This window comes from Taudactylus pleione, unplaced genomic scaffold (assembly GCF_031769625.1).
Source record: "Taudactylus pleione unplaced genomic scaffold, aTauple2 ptg000394l, whole genome shotgun sequence".
Classification (NCBI taxonomy): Eukaryota; Metazoa; Chordata; class Amphibia; order Anura; family Myobatrachidae; genus Taudactylus; species Taudactylus pleione.
Genome location: NW_028284795.1, coordinates 147,457 through 170,392, shown reverse-complemented (window position 1 = coordinate 170,392; position 22,936 = coordinate 147,457). Strand labels below are relative to the sequence as shown.

The following is a 22,936-nucleotide window of genomic DNA, read 5'->3' as shown; positions in this document are numbered from 1 at the left end:
TACACATCCATAATGTTTAGACCGCGAAACCATTGGTACAATCGAGTACCATCACCTCACACACACTTACACAGGCTCTGACCTTACTCAGGAATTACTAACCTCATCACACACAGTGATTACACAAGACTGAGATACCATCAGTAACATGGAGTACCATCACATCCTCACACACACTTACACAGGCTCTGACCTTAGTCAGGAATTACTAACCTCATCACACACAGTGATTACACAAGACTGAGATACCATCAGTAACATGGAGTACCATCACATCCTCACACACACTTACACAGGCTCTGACCTTACTCAGGAATTACTAACCTCATCACACACAGTGATTACACAAGACCGAGACACCATCAGTAACATGGAGTACCATTACATCCTCACACACACTTACACAGGCTCTGACATTACTCAGGAATTACTAACCTCATCACACACAGTGATTACACAAGACTGAGACACCATCAGTAACATGGAGAACCATCACAGCCTCACACACACTTACACAGGCTCTGACCTTACTCAGGAATTACTAACCTCATCACACACAGTGATTACACAAGACTGAGAGACCATCAGTAACATGGAGTACCATCACATCCTCACACACACTTACACAGGCTCTGACCTTACTCAGGAATTACTAACCTCATCACACGCAGTGATTACACAAGACTGAGATACCATCAGTAACATGGAGTACCATCACATCCTCACACACACTTACACAGGCTCTGACCTTAGTCAGGAATTACTAACCTCATCACACACAGTGATTACACAAGACTGAGATACCATCAGTAACATGGAGTACCATCACATCCTCACACACACTTACACAGGCTCTGACCATACTCAGGAATTACTAACCTCATCACACACAGTGATTACACAAGACTGAGATACCATCAGTAACATGGAGTACCATCACATCCTCACACACACTTACACAGGCTCTGACCTTACTCAGGAATTACTAACCTCATCACACACAGTGATTACACAAGACCGAGACACCATCAGTAACATGGAGTACCATTACATCCTCACACACACTTACACAGGCTCTGACATTACTCAGGAATTACTAACCTCATCACACACAGTGATTACACAAGACTGAGACACCATCAGTAACATGGAGAACCATCACAGCCTCACACACACTTACACAGGCTCTGACCTTACTCAGGAATTACTAACCTCATCACACACAGTGATTACACAAGACTGAGAGACCATCAGTAACATGGAGTACCATCACATCCTCACACACACTTACACAGGCTCTGACCTTACTCAGGAATTACTAACCTCATCACACGCAGTGATTGCACAAGACTGAGAGACCATCAGTAACATGGAGTACCATCACATCCTCACACACACTTACACAGGCTCTGACCTTACTCAGGAATTACTAACCTCATCACACGCAGTGATTACACAAGACTGAGAGACCATCGGTAACATGGAGTACCATCACAGCCTCACACACACTTACACAGGCTCTGACCTTACTCAGGAATTACTAACCTCATCACACACAGTAAATACACAAGACTGAGATACCATCGGTAACATGGAGTACCATCACAGCCTCACACACACTTACACAGGCTCTGACCTTACTCAGGAATTACTAACCTCATCACACACAGTAATTACACAAGACTGAGATACCATCAGTAACATGGAGTACCATCACAGCATCACACACACTTACACAGGCTCTGACCTTACTCAGGAATTACTAACCTCATCACACAGTGATTACACAAGACTGAGAGACCATCGGTAACATGGAGTACCATCACATCCTCACACACACTTACACAAGCTCTGACCTTACTCAGGAATTACTAACCTCATCACACGCAGTGATTACACAAGACTGAGACACCATCAGTAACATGGAGTACCATCACAGCCTCACACACAGTTACACAGGCTCTGACCTTACTCAGGAATTACTAACCTCATCACACACAGTGATTACACAAGACTGAGAAACCATCAGTAACATGGAGTACCATCACATCCTCACACACACTTACACAGGCTCTGACCTTACTCAGGAATTACTAACCTCATCACACACAGTGATTACACAAGACTGAGAGACCATCAGTAACATGGAGTACCATCACAGCCTCACACACACTTACACAGGCTCTGACCTTACTCAGGAATTACTAACCTCATCACACACAGTGATTACACAAGACTGAGAAACCATCAGTAACATGGAGTACCATCACAGCCTCACACACACTTACACAGGCTCTGACCTTACTCAGGAATTACTAACCTCATCACACGCAGTGATTACACAAGACTGAGATACCATCAGTAACATGGAGTACCATCACATCCTCACACACACTTACACAGGCTCTGACCTTACTCAGAAATTACTAATCTCATCACACACAGTGACTACACAAGACTGAGACACCATCAGTAACATGGAGTACCATCACAGCCTCACACACACTTACACATGCTCTGACCTTTCTCAGGAATTACTAACCTCATCACACACAGTGATTACACAAGACTGAGAGACCATCAGTAACATGGAGTATCATCACAGCCTCACACACACTTACACAGGCTCTGACCTTACTCAGGAATTACTAACCTCATCACACGCAGTGATTACACAAGACTGAGAAACCATCAGTAACATGGAGTACCATCATATCCTCACACACACTTACACAGGCTCTGACCTTACTCAGGAATTACTAACCTCATCACACGCAGTGATTACACAAGACTGAGATACCATCAGTAACATGGAGTACCATCACAGCCTCACACACACTTACACAGGCTCTGACCTTACTCAGGAATTACTAACCTCATCACACACAGTGATTACACAAGACTGAGAGACCATCGGTAACATGGAGTACCATCACATCCTCACACACACTTACACAGGCTCTGACCATACTCAGGAATTACTAACCTCATCACACACAGTGATTACACAAGACTGAGATACCATCAGTAACATGGAGTACCATCACATCCTCACACACACTTACACAGGCTCTGACCTTACTCAGGAATTACTAACCTCATCACACACAGTGATTACACAAGACCGAGACACCATCAGTAACATGGAGTACCATTACATCCTCACACACACTTACACAGGCTCTGACATTACTCAGGAATTACTAACCTCATCACACACAGTGATTACACAAGACTGAGACACCATCAGTAACATGGAGAACCATCACAGCCTCACACACACTTACACAGGCTCTGACCTTACTCAGGAATTACTAACCTCATCACACACAGTGATTACACAAGACTGAGAGACCATCAGTAACATGGAGTACCATCACATCCTCACACACACTTACACAGGCTCTGACCTTACTCAGGAATTACTAACCTCATCACACGCAGTGATTGCACAAGACTGAGAGACCATCAGTAACATGGAGTACCATCACATCCTCACACACACTTACACAGGCTCTGACCTTACTCAGGAATTACTAACCTCATCACACGCAGTGATTACACAAGACTGAGAGACCATCGGTAACATGGAGTACCATCACAGCCTCACACACACTTACACAGGCTCTGACCTTACTCAGGAATTACTAACCTCATCACACACAGTAAATACACAAGACTGAGATACCATCGGTAACATGGAGTACCATCACAGCCTCACACACACTTACACAGGCTCTGACCTTACTCAGGAATTACTAACCTCATCACACACAGTAATTACACAAGACTGAGATACCATCAGTAACATGGAGTACCATCACAGCATCACACACACTTACACAGGCTCTGACCTTACTCAGGAATTACTAACCTCATCACACAGTGATTACACAAGACTGAGAGACCATCGGTAACATGGAGTACCATCACATCCTCACACACACTTACACAAGCTCTGACCTTACTCAGGAATTACTAACCTCATCACACGCAGTGATTACACAAGACTGAGACACCATCAGTAACATGGAGTACCATCACAGCCTCACACACAGTTACACAGGCTCTGACCTTACTCAGGAATTACTAACCTCATCACACACAGTGATTACACAAGACTGAGAAACCATCAGTAACATGGAGTACCATCACATCCTCACACACACTTACACAGGCTCTGACCTTACTCAGGAATTACTAACCTCATCACACACAGTGATTACACAAGACTGAGAGACCATCAGTAACATGGAGTACCATCACAGCCTCACACACACTTACACAGGCTCTGACCTTACTCAGGAATTACTAACCTCATCACACACAGTGATTACACAAGACTGAGAAACCATCAGTAACATGGAGTACCATCACAGCCTCACACACACTTACACAGGCTCTGACCTTACACAGGAATTACTAACCTCATCACACGCAGTGATTACACAAGACTGAGATACCATCAGTAACATGGAGTACCATCACATCCTCACACACACTTACACAGGCTCTGACCTTACTCAGAAATTACTAATCTCATCACACACAGTGACTACACAAGACTGAGACACCATCAGTAACATGGAGTACCATCACAGCCTCACACACACTTACACATGCTCTGACCTTTCTCAGGAATTACTAACCTCATCACACACAGTGATTACACAAGACTGAGAGACCATCAGTAACATGGAGTATCATCACAGCCTCACACACACTTACACAGGCTCTGACCTTACTCAGGAATTACTAACCTCATCACACGCAGTGATTACACAAGACTGAGAAACCATCAGTAACATGGAGTACCATCATATCCTCACACACACTTACACAGGCTCTGACCTTACTCAGGAATTACTAACCTCATCACACGCAGTGATTACACAAGACTGAGATACCATCAGTAACATGGAGTACCATCACAGCCTCACACACACTTACACAGGCTCTGACCTTACTCAGGAATTACTAACCTCATCACACGCAGTGATTACACAAGACTGAGAGACCATCAGTAACATGGAGTACCATCACAGCCTCACACACACTTACACAGGCTCTGACCTTACTCAGGAATTACTAACCTCATCACACGTAGTGACTACACAGGACTGAGATAACATCAGTAACATGGCGTACCATCACAGCCTCACACACACTTACACAGGCTCTGACCTTACTCAGGAATTACTAACCTCATCACACACAGTGATTACACAAGACTGAGATACCATCAGTAACATGGATTACCATCATATCCTCACACACACTTACACAGGCTCTGACCTTACTCAGGAATTACTAACCTCATCACACGCAGTGATTACACAAGACTGAGACACCATCAGTAACATGGAGTACCATCACAGCCTCACACACACTTACACAGGCTCTGACCTTACTCAGGAATTACTAACCTCATCACACGTAGTGACTACGCAAGACTGAGAGACCATCAGTAACATGGAGTACCATCACAGCCTCACACACACTTACACAGGCTCTGACCTTACTCAGGAATTACTAACCTTATCACAAACAGTGATTACACAAGACTGAGAAACCATCAGTAACATGGAGTACCATCACAGCCTCACACACACTTACACAGGCTCTGACCTTACTCAGGAATTACTAACCTCATCACACGCAGTGATTACACAAGACTGAGATACCATCAGTAACATGGAGTACCATCACATCCTCACACACACTTACACAGGCTCTGACCTTACTCAGAAATTACTAATCTCATCACACACAGTGACTACACAAGACTGAGACACCATCAGTAACATGGAGTACCATCACAGCCTCACACACACTTACACATGCTCTGACCTTTCTCAGGAATTACTAACCTCATCACACACAGTGATTACACAAGACTGAGAGACCATCAGTAACATGGAGTATCATCACAGCCTCACACACACTTACACAGGCTCTGACCTTACTCAGGAATTACTAACCTCATCACACGCAGTGATTACACAAGACTGAGAAACCATCAGTAACATGGAGTACCATCATATCCTCACACACACTTACACAGGCTCTGACCTTACTCAGGAATTACTAACCTCATCACACGCAGTGATTACACAAGACTGAGATACCATCAGTAACATGGAGTACCATCACAGCCTCACACACACTTACACAGGCTCTGACCTTACTCAGGAATTACTAACCTCATCACACGCAGTGATTACACAAGACTGAGAGACCATCAGTAACATGGAGTACCATCACAGCCTCACACACACTTACACAGGCTCTGACCTTACTCAGGAATTACTAACCTCATCACACGTAGTGACTACACAGGACTGAGATAACATCAGTAACATGGCGTACCATCACAGCCTCACACACACTTACACAGGCTCTGACCTTACTCAGGAATTACTAACCTCATCACACACAGTGATTACACAAGACTGAGATACCATCAGTAACATGGATTACCATCATATCCTCACACACACTTACACAGGCTCTGACCTTACTCAGGAATTACTAACCTCATCACACGCAGTGATTACACAACACTGAGACACCATCAGTAACATGGAGTACCATCACAGCCTCACACACACTTACACAGGCTCTGACCTTACTCAGGAATTACTAACCTCATCACACGTAGTGACTACGCAAGACTGAGAGACCATCAGTAACATGGAGTACCATCACAGCCTCACACACACTTACACAGGCTCTGACCTTACTCAGGAATTACTAACCTTATCACAAACAGTGATTACACAAGACTGAGAAACCATCAGTAACATGGAGTACCATCACAGCCTCACACACACTTACACAGGCTCTGACCTTACTCAGGAATTACTAACCTCATCACACACAGTGATTACACAAGACTGAGATAGCATCGGTAACATGGAGTTCCATCACAGCCTCAAACACACTTACACAGGCTCTGACCTTACTCAGGAATTACTAACCTCATCACACACAGTAATTACACAAGACTGAGATACCATCAGTAACATGGAGTACCATCACAGCTTAACACACACTTACACAGGCTCTGACCTTACTCAGAAATTACTAACCTCATCACACACAGTGACTACACAAGACTGAGACACCATCAGTAACATGGAGTACCATCACAGCCTCACACACACTTACACATGCTCTGACCTTACTCAGGAATTACTAACCTCATCACACGCAGTGACTACGCAAGACTGAGAGACCATCAGTAACATGGAGTACCATCACATCCTCACACACACTTACACAGGCTCTGACCTTACTCAGGAATTACTAACCTCATCGCACGCAGTGATTACACAAGACTGAGAGACCATCGGTAACATGGAGTACCATCACAGCATCACACACACTTACACAGGCTGTGACCTTACTCAGGAATTACTAACCTCATCACACAGTGATTACACAAGACTGAGAGACCATCGGTAACATGGAGTACCATCACATCCTCACACACACTTACACAAGCTCTGACCTTACTCTGGAATTACTAACCTCATCACACACAGTGATTACACAAGACTGAGAAACCATCAGTAACATGGAGTACCATCACAGCCTCACACATACTTACACAGGTTCTGACCTTACTCAGGAATTACTAACCTCATCACACGCAGTAATTACACAAGACTGAGATACCATCAGTAACATGGAGTACCATCACAGCATCACACACACTTACACAGGCTCTGACCTTACTCAGGAATTACTAACCTCATCACACAGTGATTACACAAGACTGAGAGACCATCGTTAACATGGAGTACCATCACATCCTCACACACACTTACACAAGCTCTGACCTTACTCAGGAATTACTAACCTCATCACACGCAGTGATTACACAAGACTGAGACACCATCAGTAACATGGAGTACCATCACAGCCTCACACACAGTTACACAGGCTCTGACCTTACTCAGGAATTACTAACCTCATCACACACAGTGATTACACAAGACTGAGAAACCATCAGTAACATGGAGTACCATCACATCCTCACACACACTTACACAGGCTCTGACCTTACTCAGGAATTACTAACCTCATCACACACAGTGATTACACAAGACTGAGAGACCATCAGTAACATGGAGTACCATCACAGCCTCACACACACTTACACATGCTCTGACCTTACTCAGGAATTACTAACCTCATCACACGCAGTGACTACGCAAGACTTAGAGACCATCAGTAACATGGAGTACCATCACATCCTCACACACACTTACACAGGCTCTGACCTTACTCAGGAATTACTAACCTCATCGCACGCAGTGATTACACAAGACTGAGAGACCATCGGTAACATGGAGTACCATCACAGCATCACACACACTTACACAGGCTGTGACCTTACTCAGGAATTACTAACCTCATCACACAGTGATTACACAAGACTGAGAGACCATCGGTAACATGGAGTACCATCACATCCTCACACACACTTACACAAGCTCTGACCTTACTCTGGAATTACTAACCTCATCACACACAGTGATTACACAAGACTGAGAAACCATCAGTAACATGGAGTACCATCACAGCCTCACACATACTTACACAGGTTCTGACCTTACTCAGGAATTACTAACCTCATCACACGCAGTAATTACACAAGACTGAGATACCATCAGTAACATGGAGTACCATCACAGCATCACACACACTTACACAGGCTCTGACCTTACTCAGGAATTACTAACCTCATCACACAGTGATTACACAAGACTGAGAGACCATCGGTAACATGGAGTACCATCACATCCTCACACACACTTACACAAGCTCTGACCTTACTCAGGAATTACTAACCTCATCACACGCAGTGATTACACAAGACTGAGACACCATCAGTAACATGGAGTACCATCACAGCCTCACACACAGTTACACAGGCTCTGACCTTACTCAGGAATTACTAACCTCATCACACACAGTGATTACACAAGACTGAGAAACCATCAGTAACATGGAGTACCATCACATCCTCACACACACTTACACAGGCTCTGACCTTACTCAGGAATTACTAACCTCATCACACACAGTGATTACACAAGACTGAGAGACCATCAGTAACATGGAGTACCATCACAGCCTCACACACACTTACACAGGCTCTGACCTTACTCAGGAATTACTAACCTCATCACACACAGTGATTACACAAGACTGAGAAACCATCAGTAACATGGAGTACCATCACATCCTCACACACACTTACACAGGCTCTGACCTTACTCAGGAATTACTAACCTCATCACACACAGTGATTACACAAGACTGAGAAACCATCAGTAACATGGAGTACCATCATATCCTCACACACACTTACACAGGCTCTGACCTTACTCAGGAATTACTAACCTCATCACACGCAGTGATTACACAAGACTGAGATACCATCAGTAACATGGAGTACCATCACATCCTCACACACACTTACACGGCTCTGACCTTACTCAGGAATTACTAACCTCATCACACGCAGTGATTGCACAAGACTGAGACACCATCAGTAACATGGAGTACCATCACAGCCTCACATACACTTACACAGGCTCTGACCTTACTCAGGAATTACTAACCTCATCACACGTAGTGACTACGCAAGACTGAGAGACCATCAGTAACATGGAGTACCATCACAGCCTCACACACACTTACACAGGCTCTGACCTTACTCAGGAATTGCTAACAACAGCGCACGCTATGAGGCCTCAGGCTGTGTACGGCATCGCAGTGTATAATTTACGGACGCCTCTGCAACGGCATTAAAATGAACTGGCACTTCCTGTCAATCAGTAAGGGTCTGTGTAGTCACTGAAATCGCAATTCCGATGGCAGTGACTGGTTCGCACACTGCGATGCATATGTATGCGCAGTACGCAACAGTCAGCCGATTGTGTGCGTATTAGCGACTGCGATCCAAGCTAAATCAGGCCCCGAGTTATATGGGGAACTCTCTAGCGACAATAGGAGGTAATAAGCGATGTTGGTGAGGAGATTGGGAAATCACATTTACTGTAAATGTTTTCTTGAGCTGACGCTGTCCACAATCCCCCCGCAGATTAATAAAGGACTCACTGTGACTCTCTTCCCTGCAGATTAATAAAGGACTCACTGTGACTCTCTTCCCTGCAGATTAATAAAGGACTCACTGTGACTCTCTTCCCCGCAGATTAATAAAGGACTCACTGTGACTCTCTTCCCTGCAGATTAATAAAGGAATCACTGTGACTCTCTTCCCCGCAGATTAATAAAGGAATCACTGTGACTCTCTTCCCTGCAGATTAATAAAGGGATCACTGTGACTCTCTTCCCCGCAGATTAATAAAGGACTCACTGTGACTCTCTTCCTTGCATATTAATAAAGGACACACTGTGACTCTCTTCCCCGCAGATTAATAAAGGAATCTCTGTGACTCTCTTTCCCGGCAGATTAATAAAGGAATCTCTGTGACTCTCTTCCCTGCAGATTAATAAAGGACTCACTGTGACTCTCTTCCCCGCAGATTAATAAAGGAATCTCTGTGACTCTCTTCCCTGTAGATTAATAAAGGACTCACTGTGACTGTCTTCCCTGCAGATTAATAAAGGACTCACTGTGACTCTCTTCCCTGCAGATTAATAAAGGAATCACTGTGACTCTCTTCCCCGCAGATTAATAAAGGACTCACTGTGACTCTCTTCCCTGCAGATTAATAAAGGACTCACTGTGACTCTCTTCCCTGCAGATTAATAAAGGAATCCCTGTGACTCTCTTCCCTGCAGATTAATAAAGGAATCCCTGTGACTCTTTCTACTCTGCAGAATAATAAAGGACTCACTGTGACTCTCTTCCCTGCAGATTAGTAAAGGAATCCCTGTGACTCTCTTCTCTGCAGATTAATATAGGAATCCCTGTGACTCTCTTCCCTGCAGATTAATGAAGGAATCACTGTGACTCTCTTCCCTGCAGATTAATATAGGACTCACTGTGACTCTCTTCCCTGCAGATTAATAAAGGAATCCCTGTGACTCTCTTCCCCGCAGATTAATAAAGGAATCCCTGTGACTCTTTCTACTCTGCAGAATAATAAAGGAATCTCTGTGACTCTCTTACCTGCAGATTAATAAAGCACTCACTGTGACTCTCTTCCCTGCAGATTAATAAAGGAATAACTGTGACTCTCTTCCCTGCAGATTAATGAAGGAATCACTGTGACTCTCTTCCCTGCAGATTAATAAAGGAATCACTGTGACTCTCTTCCCTGCAGATTAATAAAGGACTCACTGTGACTCTCTTCCCTGCCGATTAATAAAGGAATCACTGTGACTCTCTTCCCCGCAGATTAATAAAGGAATCCCTGTGACTCTTTCTACTTTGCAGATTAATAAAGGACTCACTGTGACTCTCTTCTCTGCAGATTAGTAAAGGAATCCCTGTGACTCTCTTCCCTGCAGATTTATAAAGGACTCACTGTGACTCTCTTCCCTGCAGATGAATAAAGGAATCCCTGTGAAAGAGCTGCGGTATCTCTGGGGCATCATCAATTACAACGTATTGTCCAAAATCCAAAATGTGTTACCAGCGCGGCACCCGTCTCTCCTCTATATCACCGAGCTTCACAAATTGTTCTTCCAGCTGCAGAAGGAACAGGTACCAGACTCAGTGTCTCTTGGGGCCCTTATTGCAGATGTTACAGTAATCTGCCTGTCTGGCTATAGGCGGCCGTCCTGCTGTAACCGGCATTATACTGACTATATCCCATCATTCAGACAAAGGTCCTGATTCAGAGCCGTCCCTCTGAATTTAAGAGCGGCCTCCTGGCTGCTCGCATAGCTGTGGGTGACCACCCACAGCTATAGCGAGCGGTCAAAATGATGGTCGCGATGGTCAAGACCATTGCGACCATCGGGCTTGCGATGAGACCCTTGCAGTAGGGTCTCTTTGCCGCAAGCCCTGGAGTGCTTTTGGCTCTATCAGAGCCGAAGGCACTCCCACTGACATCACTTGTGATGTCAGTGGGGCCGGCCCCAGACTGTAGGCGTTCCCATGGGAACGCCTCCGTCTGGGCAGTCACGCCCACCAAAGGGGGCGTGCTGTCACTCACCATCGACAGCACGCCCCCTTTGGTGTGAGAGACCCATAACGATGGCTTGGCCATCGTTATTCGGGTCTCGCGCGTGCGCACGACGGAGCCGCATCCGTTGTGCGCATGCGCACTTGGCCAACATCGCTCGCGAGCGGGTCTGAATTAGGCCCTATATACGGTTCATGTCCCTGGGGCACATTCTCTATTATTTTGTTTTCTTCATCAAACAAAAGAAGTAAAAGTCGCGTTTCCTCCAGCGACGTAGATTCTGTAATTACCGTTTTCTCTGATCTGGCAGCAGCAGCTCCTCTGTAACATGCGTTGTTGTGTTCAATGCCTGTGGCACATTGCCTGGCACTTGATAACACTGAAGCCATTGTAGTAAAGCATTGCCCATAAATCCTAATCATAATACACATCAGCTCAGCACAACAGACAGGCAGCAGGTGACAGACAGGCTGGCAGCGGGTGACATACAGGTAGTGGGTGATGGACAGGCAGCGGGTGACAGGCAGACTGGCAGTAGGTGACAAAGGCAAGCAGCAGATAACAGACAGGCAGGCAGAGGGTGAAAGACAGGCAGTGAGTGTCAGGCAGGCAGCGAGTGTCAGGCAGGCAGCGGGTGAAAGGCAGGCAGCAGATAACAGACAGGCAGGTAGCGGGTGAAAGACAGGCAGTGAGTGTCAGGCAGGCAGCGAGTGTCAGGCAGGCAGCGGGTGAAAGGCAGGCAGCGAGTGCAGGGAGGTAGCAGGTGACAGGCAGGCAGCTGGTGTCAGACAGGCAGATAGCAGGCAGGTAGCTGCTGACAGCCAGGCAGCGAACAGATGACAGACATGCAGACAGTGGGTATCAGGCAGTGGGTGACATACAGGCAGGTATTGGGGTGTCAGGCAGCTGGCTGTGGGTTCGGGGTGACTGACAGGCTCCGAGTTTGTGGTAACAGGGGCAGGAAGCAGGTTTGGTATGACAAACATCAGTGGGAAATGGGTTTGTGATGAGCAGACAGACAGCAGGCAGCAGGCTTGGGATGACAGGCAGGTGGAAGTGGGTTTGGGATGACAGGCAGGGAGGAGGCAGGTTTGGGATGACAGGCAGGTGGAAGTGGGTTTGGGATGACAGGCAGGGAGGCGGCAGGTTTGGGATGACAGGCAGGGAGGAGGCAGGTTTGGGATGACAGGCAGGGAGGCGGCAGGTTTGGGATGACAGGCAGGGAGGCGGCAGGTTTGGGATGACAGGCAGGGAGGCGGCAGGTTTGGAGTGACAGGCAGGGAGGAGGCAGGTTTGGGGTGACAGGCAGGGAGGCGGCAGGTTTGGGATGACAGGCAGGGAGGCGGCAGGTTTGGAATGACAGGCAGGGAGGCGGCAGGTTTGGGGTGACAGGCAGGGTGGAGGCAGGTTTGGGATGAGAGGCAGGGAGGAGGCAGGTTTGGGATGACAGGCAGGGAGGAGGCAGGTTTGGGGTGACAGGCAGGGAGGAGGCAGGTTTGGGATGACAGGCAGGGAGGCGGCAGGTTTGGGATGACAGGCAGGGAGGAGGCAGGTTTGGGATGACAGGCAGGGAGGCGGCAGGTTTGGGATGACAGGCAGGGAGGCGGCAGGTTTGGGATGACAGGCAGGGAGGTGGCAGGTTTGGGATGACAGGCAGGGAGGCGGCAGGTTTGGGGTGAGAGGCAGGGAGGGGGCAGGTTTGGGGTGAGAGGCAGGGAGGAGGCAGGTTTGGGATGACAGGCAGGGAGGAGGCAGGTTTGGGGTGAGAGGCAGGGAGGAGGCAGGTTTGGGGTGAGAGGCAGGGAGGAGGCAGGTTTGGGATGACAGGCAGGGAGGAGGCAGGTTTGGGATGAGAGGCAGGGAGGGGGCAGGTTTGGGGTGACAGGCAGGGAGGAGGCAGGTTTGGGGTGAGAGGCAGGGAGGTGGCAGGTTTGGGATGATAGGTAGGGAGGCGGCAGGATTGGGATGAGAGGCAGGGAGGTGGCAGGTTTGGGATGACAGGCAGGGAGGAGGCAGGTTTGGGATGACAGGCAGGGAGGCGGCAGGTTTGGGATGACAGGCAGGGAGGCGGCAGGTTTGGGGTGAGAGGCAGGGAGGTGGCAGGTTTGGGATGACAGGCAGGGAGGCGGCAGGTTTGGGGTGAGAGGCAGGGAGGCGGCAGGTTTCAGATGATAGGTAGGGAGGCGGCAGGTTTCAAATTATAGGCAGGGAGGAGGCAGGTTTGGGATGACAGGCAGGGAGGAGGCAGGTTTGGGATGACAGGCAGGGAGGAGGCAGGTTTGGGATGAGAGGCAGGGAGGGGGCAGGTTTGGGATGACAGGCAGGGAGGAGGCAGGTTTGGGATGAGAGGCAGGGAGGGGGCAGGTTTGGGGTGACAGGCAGGGAGGAGGCAGGTTTGGGGTGAGAGGCAGGGAGGTGGCAGGTTTGGGATGATAGGTAGGGAGGCGGCAGGATTGGGATGAGAGGCAGGGAGGCGGCAGGTTTGGGATGACAGGCAGGGAGGAGGCAGGTTTGGGATGACAGGCAGGGAGGCGGCAGGTTTGGGATGACAGGCAGGGAGGCGGCAGGTTTGGGGTGAGATGCAGGGAGGTGGCAGGTTTGGGGTGAGATGCAGGGAGGTGGCAGGTTTGGGATGACAGGCAGGGAGGCGGCAGGTTTGGGGTGAGAGGCAGGGAGGCGGCAGGTTTCAGATAGGTAGGGAGGCGGCAGGTTTCAGATGATAGGCAGGGAGGAGGCAGGTTTGGGATGAGAGGCAGGGAGGAGGCAGGTTTGGGATGAGAGGCAGGGAGGGGGCAGGTTTGGGATGACAGGCAGGGAGGAGGCAGGTTTGGGGTGAGAGGCATGGAGGCGGCAGGTTTGGGATGATAGGTTGGGAGGCGGCAGGTTTGGGATGACAGGCAGGGAGGAGGCAGGTTTGGGATGACAGGCAGGGAGGCGGCAGGTTTGGGATGATAGGTTGGGAGGCGGCAGGTTTGGGATGACAGGCAGGGAGGAGGCAGGTTTGGGATGAGAGGCAGGGAGGAGGCAGGTTTGGGATGACAGGCATACACTGGGATTTGGGTTTAGCGAGGTGTGAGTACAGCAGCACTGGTCGCTGATGTATAATCTGATTAGACTATGTGGGCACTGCAGACAAGATGTTGGGATAGTACCCAGTATTTTTCCAGAAAGGATGTGGAATGACTGTATCTGTATATTTCTATGTAACACACTGAGCGTGCCATTTCTTCTGCCTGACCCTGCAGGAGGTGGAGAGTGACGTTATCGGGGAGATTCTGGAAAGACTCTACATGACAGAAGTAAAAGTGAAACCAGTTTCCCCCAAGGCTCTGCTGGATAACTGCTTCAAAGTCCTCTACGCTCTGTATGAGGATGAATGTAGACTGTGTAACCCAAGGTCAGAGGACGAAATGTGCCCCCCTGCCACAGCCCCAACACCCTCTGATCGTCAAAGGACATATTGTGAGAGTTAGGAGCGGGGGTGATTGTGCAAATTAGGGGGAATCAGGAATTCTGGGGGTTTCCCAGCAGAAGAGAATTACAGGGAGGTTATCTGTGTGCAGTGTGTTACCTAATGTGCACTTATTCTCACACAATCAGGACCCCGAGTTATAATCGCATTGTGGTACATAAATAGCACAGTCTACACCGGAAGATAATAACCTCTGTTTATCCAGTAGGTACGTGTGCAATAAGGTCCGGCTCCGATTCATTTGTGTGTTTACATTAGTGTCAGCGCCTGTATCCTAATCCTGGAGTAAGGTTAGAACCCCCTCACCTCCCTCCAGCATATATCAGTGTGTAGGTATCAGCGCCTGTATCCTAATCCTGGAGTAAGGTTAGAGCCCCCTCACTTCCCTCCAGCATATATCAGTGTGTAGGTATCAGCGCCTGTATCCTAATCCTGGAGTAAAGTTAGAGCCCCCTCACTACCCTCCAGCATATATCAGTGTGTAGGTATCAGTGCCTGTATCCTAAACCTGGAGTAAGGTTAGAGCCCCCTCACCTCCCTCTAGCATATATCAGTGTGTAGGTATCAGCGCCTGTATCCTAACTGGAGTAAGGTTAGAGCCCCCTCACTTCCCTCCACCATATAACAGTGTGTAGGTATCAGCACCTGTATCCTAATCCTGGAGTAAGGTTAGAGCCCCTTCACTTCCCTCCAGCATATATATCAGTGTGTAGGTCAGCGCCTGTATCCTAATCCTGGAGTAAGGTTAGAACCCCCTCACTTCCCTCCAGCATATAACAGTGTGTAGGTATCAGCACCTGTATCCTAATCCTGGAGTAAGGTTAGAGCCCCTTCACTTCCCTCCAGCATATATATCAGTGTGTAGGTCAGCGCCTGTATCCTAATCCTGGAGTAAGGTTAGAACCCCCTCACTTCCCTCCAGCATATATCAGTGTGTAGGTATCAGCGCCTGTATCCTAACTGGAGTAAGGTTAGAGCCCCCTCACTTCCCTCCACCATATAACAGTGTGTAGGTATCAGCACCTGTATCCTAATCCTGGAGTAAGGTTAGAGCCCCTTCACTTCCCTCCAGCATATATATCAGTGTGTAGGTCAGCGCCTGTATCCTAATCCTGGAGTAAGGTTAGAACCCCCTCACTTCCCTCCAGCATATAACAGTGTGTAGGTATCAGCACCTGTATCCTAATCCTGGAGTAAGGTTAGAGCCCCTTCACTTCCCTCCAGCATATATATCAGTGTGTAGGTCAGCGCCTGTATCCTAATCCTGGAGTAAGGTTAGAACCCCCTCACTTCCCTCCAGCATATATCAGTGTGTAGGTGTCAGCACCTGTATCCTAATCCTGGAGTAAGGTTAGAGCCCCCTCACTTCCCTCCAGCATATATCAGTGTGTAGGTATCAGCGCCTGTATCCTAATCCTGGAGTAAAGTTAGAGCCCCCTCACTACCCTCCAGCATATATCAGTGTGTAGGTATCAGTGCCTGTATCCTAAACCTGGAGTAAGGTTAGAGCCCCCTCACCTCCCTCTAGCATATATCAGTGTGTAGGTATCAGCGCCTGTATCCTAACTGGAGTAAGGTTAGAGCCCCCTCACTTCCCTCCACCATATAACAGTGTGTAGGTATCAGCACCTGTATCCTAATCCTGGAGTAAGGTTAGAGCCCCCTCACTTCCCTCCAGCATATATATCAGTGTGTAGGTCAGCGCCTGTATCCTAATCCTGGAGTAAGGTTAGAACCCCCTCACTTCCCTCCAGCATATATCAGTGTGTAGGTGTCAGCACCTGTATCCTAATCCTGGAGTAAGGTTAGAGCCCCCTCACTTCCCTCCAGCATATATCAGTGTGTAGGTATCAGCGCCTGTATCCTAATCCTGGAGTAAGGTTAGAGCCCCCTCACTTCCCTCCAGCATATATCAGTGTGTAGGTATCAGCGCCTGTATCCTAACTGGAGTAAGGTTAGAGCCCCCTCACTTCCTTCCAGCATATATATCAGTGTGTAGGTCAGCGCCTGTATCCTAATCCTGGAGTAAGGTTAGAACCCCCTCACTTCCCTCCAGCATATATCAGTGTGTAGGTGTCAGCACCTGTATCCTAATCCTGGAGTAAGGTTAGAGCCCCCTCACTTCCCTCCAGCATATATCAGTGTGTAGGTATCAGCGCCTGTATCCTAAACCTGGAGTAAGGTTAGAGCCCCCTCACTACCCTCCAGCATATATCAGTGTGTAGGTATCAGCGCCTGTATCCTAAACCTGGAGTAAGGTTAGAGCCCCCTCACCTCCCTCTAGCATATATCAGTGTGTAGGTATCAGCGCCTGTATCCTAACTGGAGTAAATTTAGAGCCCCCTCACTTCCCTCCACCGTATATCAGTGTGTAGGTATCAGCACCTGTATCCTAATCCTGGAGTAAGGTTAGAGCCCCCTCCCTTCCCTCCAGCATATATATCAGTGTGTAGGTCAGCGCCTGTATCCTAATCCTGGAGTAAGGTTAGAGCCCCCTCACTTCCCTGCAGCATATATCAGTGTGTAGGTATCAGCGCCTGTATCCTAACTGGAGTAAGTTTAGAGCCCCCTCACTTCCCTCCAACGTATATCAGTGTGTAGGTATCAGCACCTATATCCTAATCCTGGAGTAAGGTTAGAGCCCCCTCACTTCCCTGCAGCATATATCAGTGTGTAGGTCAGCGCCTGTATCCTAATCCTGGAGTAAGGTTAGAGCCCCCTCACTTCCCTCCAGCATATATCAGTGTGTAGGTATCAGCACAGGTGCCACGATTACTAAGGCCACAGACATTTGCCTGTACACAAGCTATAGGCCTGATCCAGGCACCACTAATATATCTGTACTCAGGCTTCTAATAGACTACGTTCTGCTATAACTACTCAAGTAGGAAATCCATAGGGTCTTCTGTGCAAACCCCCTCCCCCGCTGACCCTGGATTATTACTTCTAAATACCCGCCACCCAGAGTCCGCCGCCAGTATGGCCGAATGGACAGGGGGGGCCAAAATATACAGTAAATGATCCCAAAATCTCCAAGAGAAAAAATGTTCCAGTATGTGTGTATGTTATAGACATGTATAATAATGTCATTAAGAAGAAGACCATGTGCCTGCTGGAGAGAGATTGTCAGCTCATAGGTCCAGGTCATCAGACCGGACTCTCTACAGCTCTGTACGTCTGGATTTCCCGGGGATCCGTTACCACCTGCAAGAGACATTTCTGATGTATTTTATAGTTCCAGTCAGGGTCATGGTTGCACTGTTTGCTCCATACTATCAGCTGGTAATAGTGCTGGAATGTGTTATGTATAGAACAGCTGGTCATTGTCGTACAGCATGTGCTATAGCCGGGGGAGGGGAGGGGGGAATCTCGGCCCCCTGTGAGGGGTCATCACAGCATACGAAACATCACTGTACGCGTTTTACAAATATTGTCAGGTTAGACGGAGCATCATACTGCTGTGTATATAGATATATTTTATAAACCGTCTTTTACAGAACTTCTACAGAATGATCTTCATGCAGAGGTCACATTATTTTTCCCCCTTTTCATATGACTGTTCTGTTCTGCCACTGAGGAGAATATCCTGTACATAGGAGACAGATTTGGGTGTGGAATATATGCTGGTTGGACACATACGTTAATGGGTTACATGATACCTGTACCCAGTAATTTACGGTGTAGGTGACCAGAGGGTGAATCTTGTGCCATTTGGAATATCTATATGTTCCCAGAGCTATTGTTGTTACTTACGTAGATATACCCAGTGTATGGCCCCAGCTCCCTACGATGCATGGACATGGCACTTACGCGTTTCTCTATCTTTTATCTACATAACAGCATTGTATTGGCTCTCTGAGCTTGCTGCATCTGCATGACCCGGCTTGCATGGCTGACCAGTAAGGACTGTCGTAACCAAGGACCAGCTGTTTGTCCCTCCATGAAGCCCCGTTCCAGGCGCAGTGACACTGGCCGCGGATACGCTACGACGCATGAGATTCTGCTTTACCGTAAATCACGCAACTGTGCTCTGTGGACGTATGTACGATGCAGGTGCATAAACACAGCGCCACAAAGCAGCTTATATTACAATAAACTGTGCGCTACAGCGCTCACAGCCATCTAACCGCAGAGCTTACACTCTAATAGGTAACCGGGAGAAGGGTTCTAGGATTGCATAGGATGTCAGGAAATTCTTGTGTAGCTATAGTCAGAAAATGGGTCATATAATAAGAATAATAATATCTACAGCATAGAGACAATATATTTAGATCAAATGCACTTAAATATTAGCGATTAAAAGAAATGAAACTATAAAAAATTTTGTCATACAAAGTGTGTGTGTATATGTATATATATATATATATATATATATATATACACATACACACACTTTATATTAGATATGTGTAGAAATAATTATATCCTATAACCTATAGAACTGACTCATGGATATACGCAGAGACGGTTGTCAGTCACTGTGGGTGTCCCATTTGGTGTGAATGGCGAGTAGCGAGTTTGTTTAATTAAACCCGCAGACTTCGCCCGAATGCCGCTCTCCAGAATTCTCCAGTCCAATTAAAAATGCCTATTCGTGGTACACGCAATGGATGGGTGCGAACTGACTTCCAATTGTGAGAGAAGTGCATGTAAAAGGGGAGGAGATCAGCCTGGACCCCCCAAAATGGATCATTTCGTTAGCAGTACTGTATAGAAGGATTTTGTGGACATTAGGAAAATACTGAAGGTTTTTAATGGTGTCAAATGGCTGATTTGTGGTTTGTTTTTTTAAATGGTAGAACGCAAATTTTATAATTTCATCTCAAACGAATTAAACGAAAAATGCAAAACAAAAGTAGGGACAAGGAGAGTTTGGGGTACTTTGGCGGCACAAAGTTTAAAAATCAAAACAAAAAACAGTTTTATGTTTCAATGAAAAATAAAACCTGGCAATAAATTTGGGGTGCCTAAACTAACGAAAAAGTTGATTTTGGGGTAATTTGAGGCCATTTTTTTTACCCCCCCCCCCAAAAAAATGACATGTATTTATTGGACTAATTAAGCTAATTGGAAAATTCCAATTGCCTAATTAGTCATTAGGGGGGGTGTACAAAGGGGTTCAGCACAGTGTCCCGACTTTTTAACCTTAAAATAAAACTGTTCCTTTCCATCTCTCACCCACAGGGAGGTGCAAATGGAAAATTGCGAATGACTTATTCAGTGCGAGTTGCTAATTGGATTGAAAAACTTAATTCACTCTGCGAATTTCAAAGAGAAAACAGCAACTCGCACCTCGCAATTCGCACCAAATTGGATTGACCCCTTAGTCACATATTTCTATTTATAGCAGCAATCCTACATAGGTTTGTATTTGTTTTTACTTAAATAGCGAGTTAAGAAGATTTTAAGCATGAATTTCCCCTCCTACAGATCATTACGTCCTTTTCAAACGCTCTCTGGTGGTCACATGACACTGTGCAGCGTTATCCATCATTAACAGCAGCCTGAAGAATAGTCACTAGGGGTCTATTTACTAAAGTACGGGCTATTAGATAGCAACCAATCAGATTCTACTTAACATTTATCTAGAACCTTCTAGAATCTGATAGCTAGAATCTGATTGGTTGCTATGGGCAACATCTCCACTAAAAACTCTCCCTTTAGTAAATGAACCCCTAGGATTCTTCATATAGTCCGCCACAGCCATCTGTGTGATTACCCCTTAATTCTATATCTTCCCTTTTACTGACTCATGGCCGCCTACAAGTCACCAACATTGTCCCTATTCACAGGCCATAGAGGTGCGGATTCTGAGTCAGTGCTGGTGTCTGATTGTTCCTGCGACTATATGCTAATACAGCTACAAGCCCCTCCCTTCCTGGCGTACTGCCGTGCGTATGACTGTGCCAGGACTGAGACGCCCACTTTGTGCATCTTCAGACGCTGTAACGGCACCTGATGCGTCATCGGACACCTCCATTGCTCTCACCAACCCCAAGCTGGGTGCAGGGTCTGCGTCAGAATCTGGCCGCCAATGTGAGCGGTTACACGTCTGAGGAGAGCGCAGCCACTTCCGTGTCACTCCCACCACGTGCCCATAAAACGCGCTTAGCCTCTGTCCCGGAACGCCCGATACATATAACAGGCAATATAACGTGATATAACACTAACACACTAATTAGCAGGGCGCTAATACTTAAAATAATGTCTATCAATATATTTAGTGCACAAATTAATTTTCTAAAGCTGCAAACCCCCCTGTGAACCCGTGTAGTGCACAGAAGCCAACCAAATAACTATAAAGCCAATTACTGGAAAATGAACGGGTTTTGTGCTAATTTGATGTATATAATAATGCTGTTCAATACGATTACCAAATATGGCAGAACCAAATAAGATCAAGACGCCAGAATAGTTTTAAATATATTTAGATTAAATAATCTACTTCATAAAAAACATAAACAGCATCATACCGTACATATTCAGGTGTAAGTATACACTATAACATGCTAAACATCTGCACAATTATATATAGAGGTGGAGGCGTCCATTAGCCGGTTCTTTTCCTCAATATAATGTTAATGGAGCAAAGTTTACTCTTTGATAAAACTTCCATTGGAGGGAGCGACAGCAGTCTCCTATGCCTGTGCGGGGGAGCAATCACACTGATCGCGCCCCCCCTGGCTTTGCGCCGGGCTGAGGGGGCTCAGAGCAAATCATTTTTTATTTTTTCCGGAAAGGGGGCGTGGCCACGCCTCCCGAGATTAGGCTACGCCCCCCCTATTACCGGGGCCCACCTTGGCTCTTGGCGGCCCTGCTTGTACCTCTAGAGAAGAGAAGACGGAGACACAGAACCTCATTCAGACCCACTCGTAAGTGGGTCGATGTTTAGGCCCTGCACACGCGGAGCGGCCGCACTGCGCGTGCGCAAGCCCCGGAGCAAGAGAGAAATTCTCTCGCTCCGGAGCTCACTACAAAAGGGGCGGCTGTCGATGTTGATCGACAGCTCGCCCCGTTTTGTAGGCGTGGTGGGGGGGTGGTTTCACATACGGAGGCTTAAGGAACACCTGCCGTTTTGTGGGCGGCCGCACTGAGATCAGCAGGGATGTCAGTGGGGAGCTTCCTGCTCAATCAGAGCAGGAAGCTCCCTGGGGCTGGCGGGTGCCGAGACCCAACCTTAGGTCAGTAGCTAAAGCTGTGGGTGGTAACCTACAGCTTAGCTAGCGACCAGGAGGCTGCACTTGAAAACACAAGCAGCCGCCCACATTCAGAGCGACCGCTCGCACTTTGCGAGTGCCTCTGAATGAGGGCCATAGACTGGCCTAACCTGCGAGGCAGGAGAGTGCTCTCT

At 47.3% G+C, this 22,936-nt stretch overlaps 1 protein-coding gene across 3 annotated transcripts in view; it reads left to right on the top strand.

The window, feature by feature from the left end:
* IL34 (interleukin 34) overlaps positions 1 to 21,987 on the top strand; it is an 85,480-nt gene extending 63,493 nt beyond the window's left edge. For 2 of the 3 annotated variants that reach the window (XM_088446227.1, XM_088446226.1), the window contains 2 exons: positions 11,531 to 11,689; positions 15,359 to 17,513. In XM_088446227.1, coding sequence (XP_088302353.1) covers positions 11,531 to 11,689; positions 15,359 to 15,586 — 387 coding nt within the window. In that variant the 3' untranslated portion in view covers positions 15,587 to 17,513. Of the gene's footprint in view, positions 1 to 11,530; positions 11,690 to 15,358; positions 17,514 to 19,425 lie in introns of those variants that run through there. The other variant, XM_088446228.1, reaches the window with a different exon arrangement.
* Positions 21,988 to 22,936: the final 949 nt, after the last annotated feature.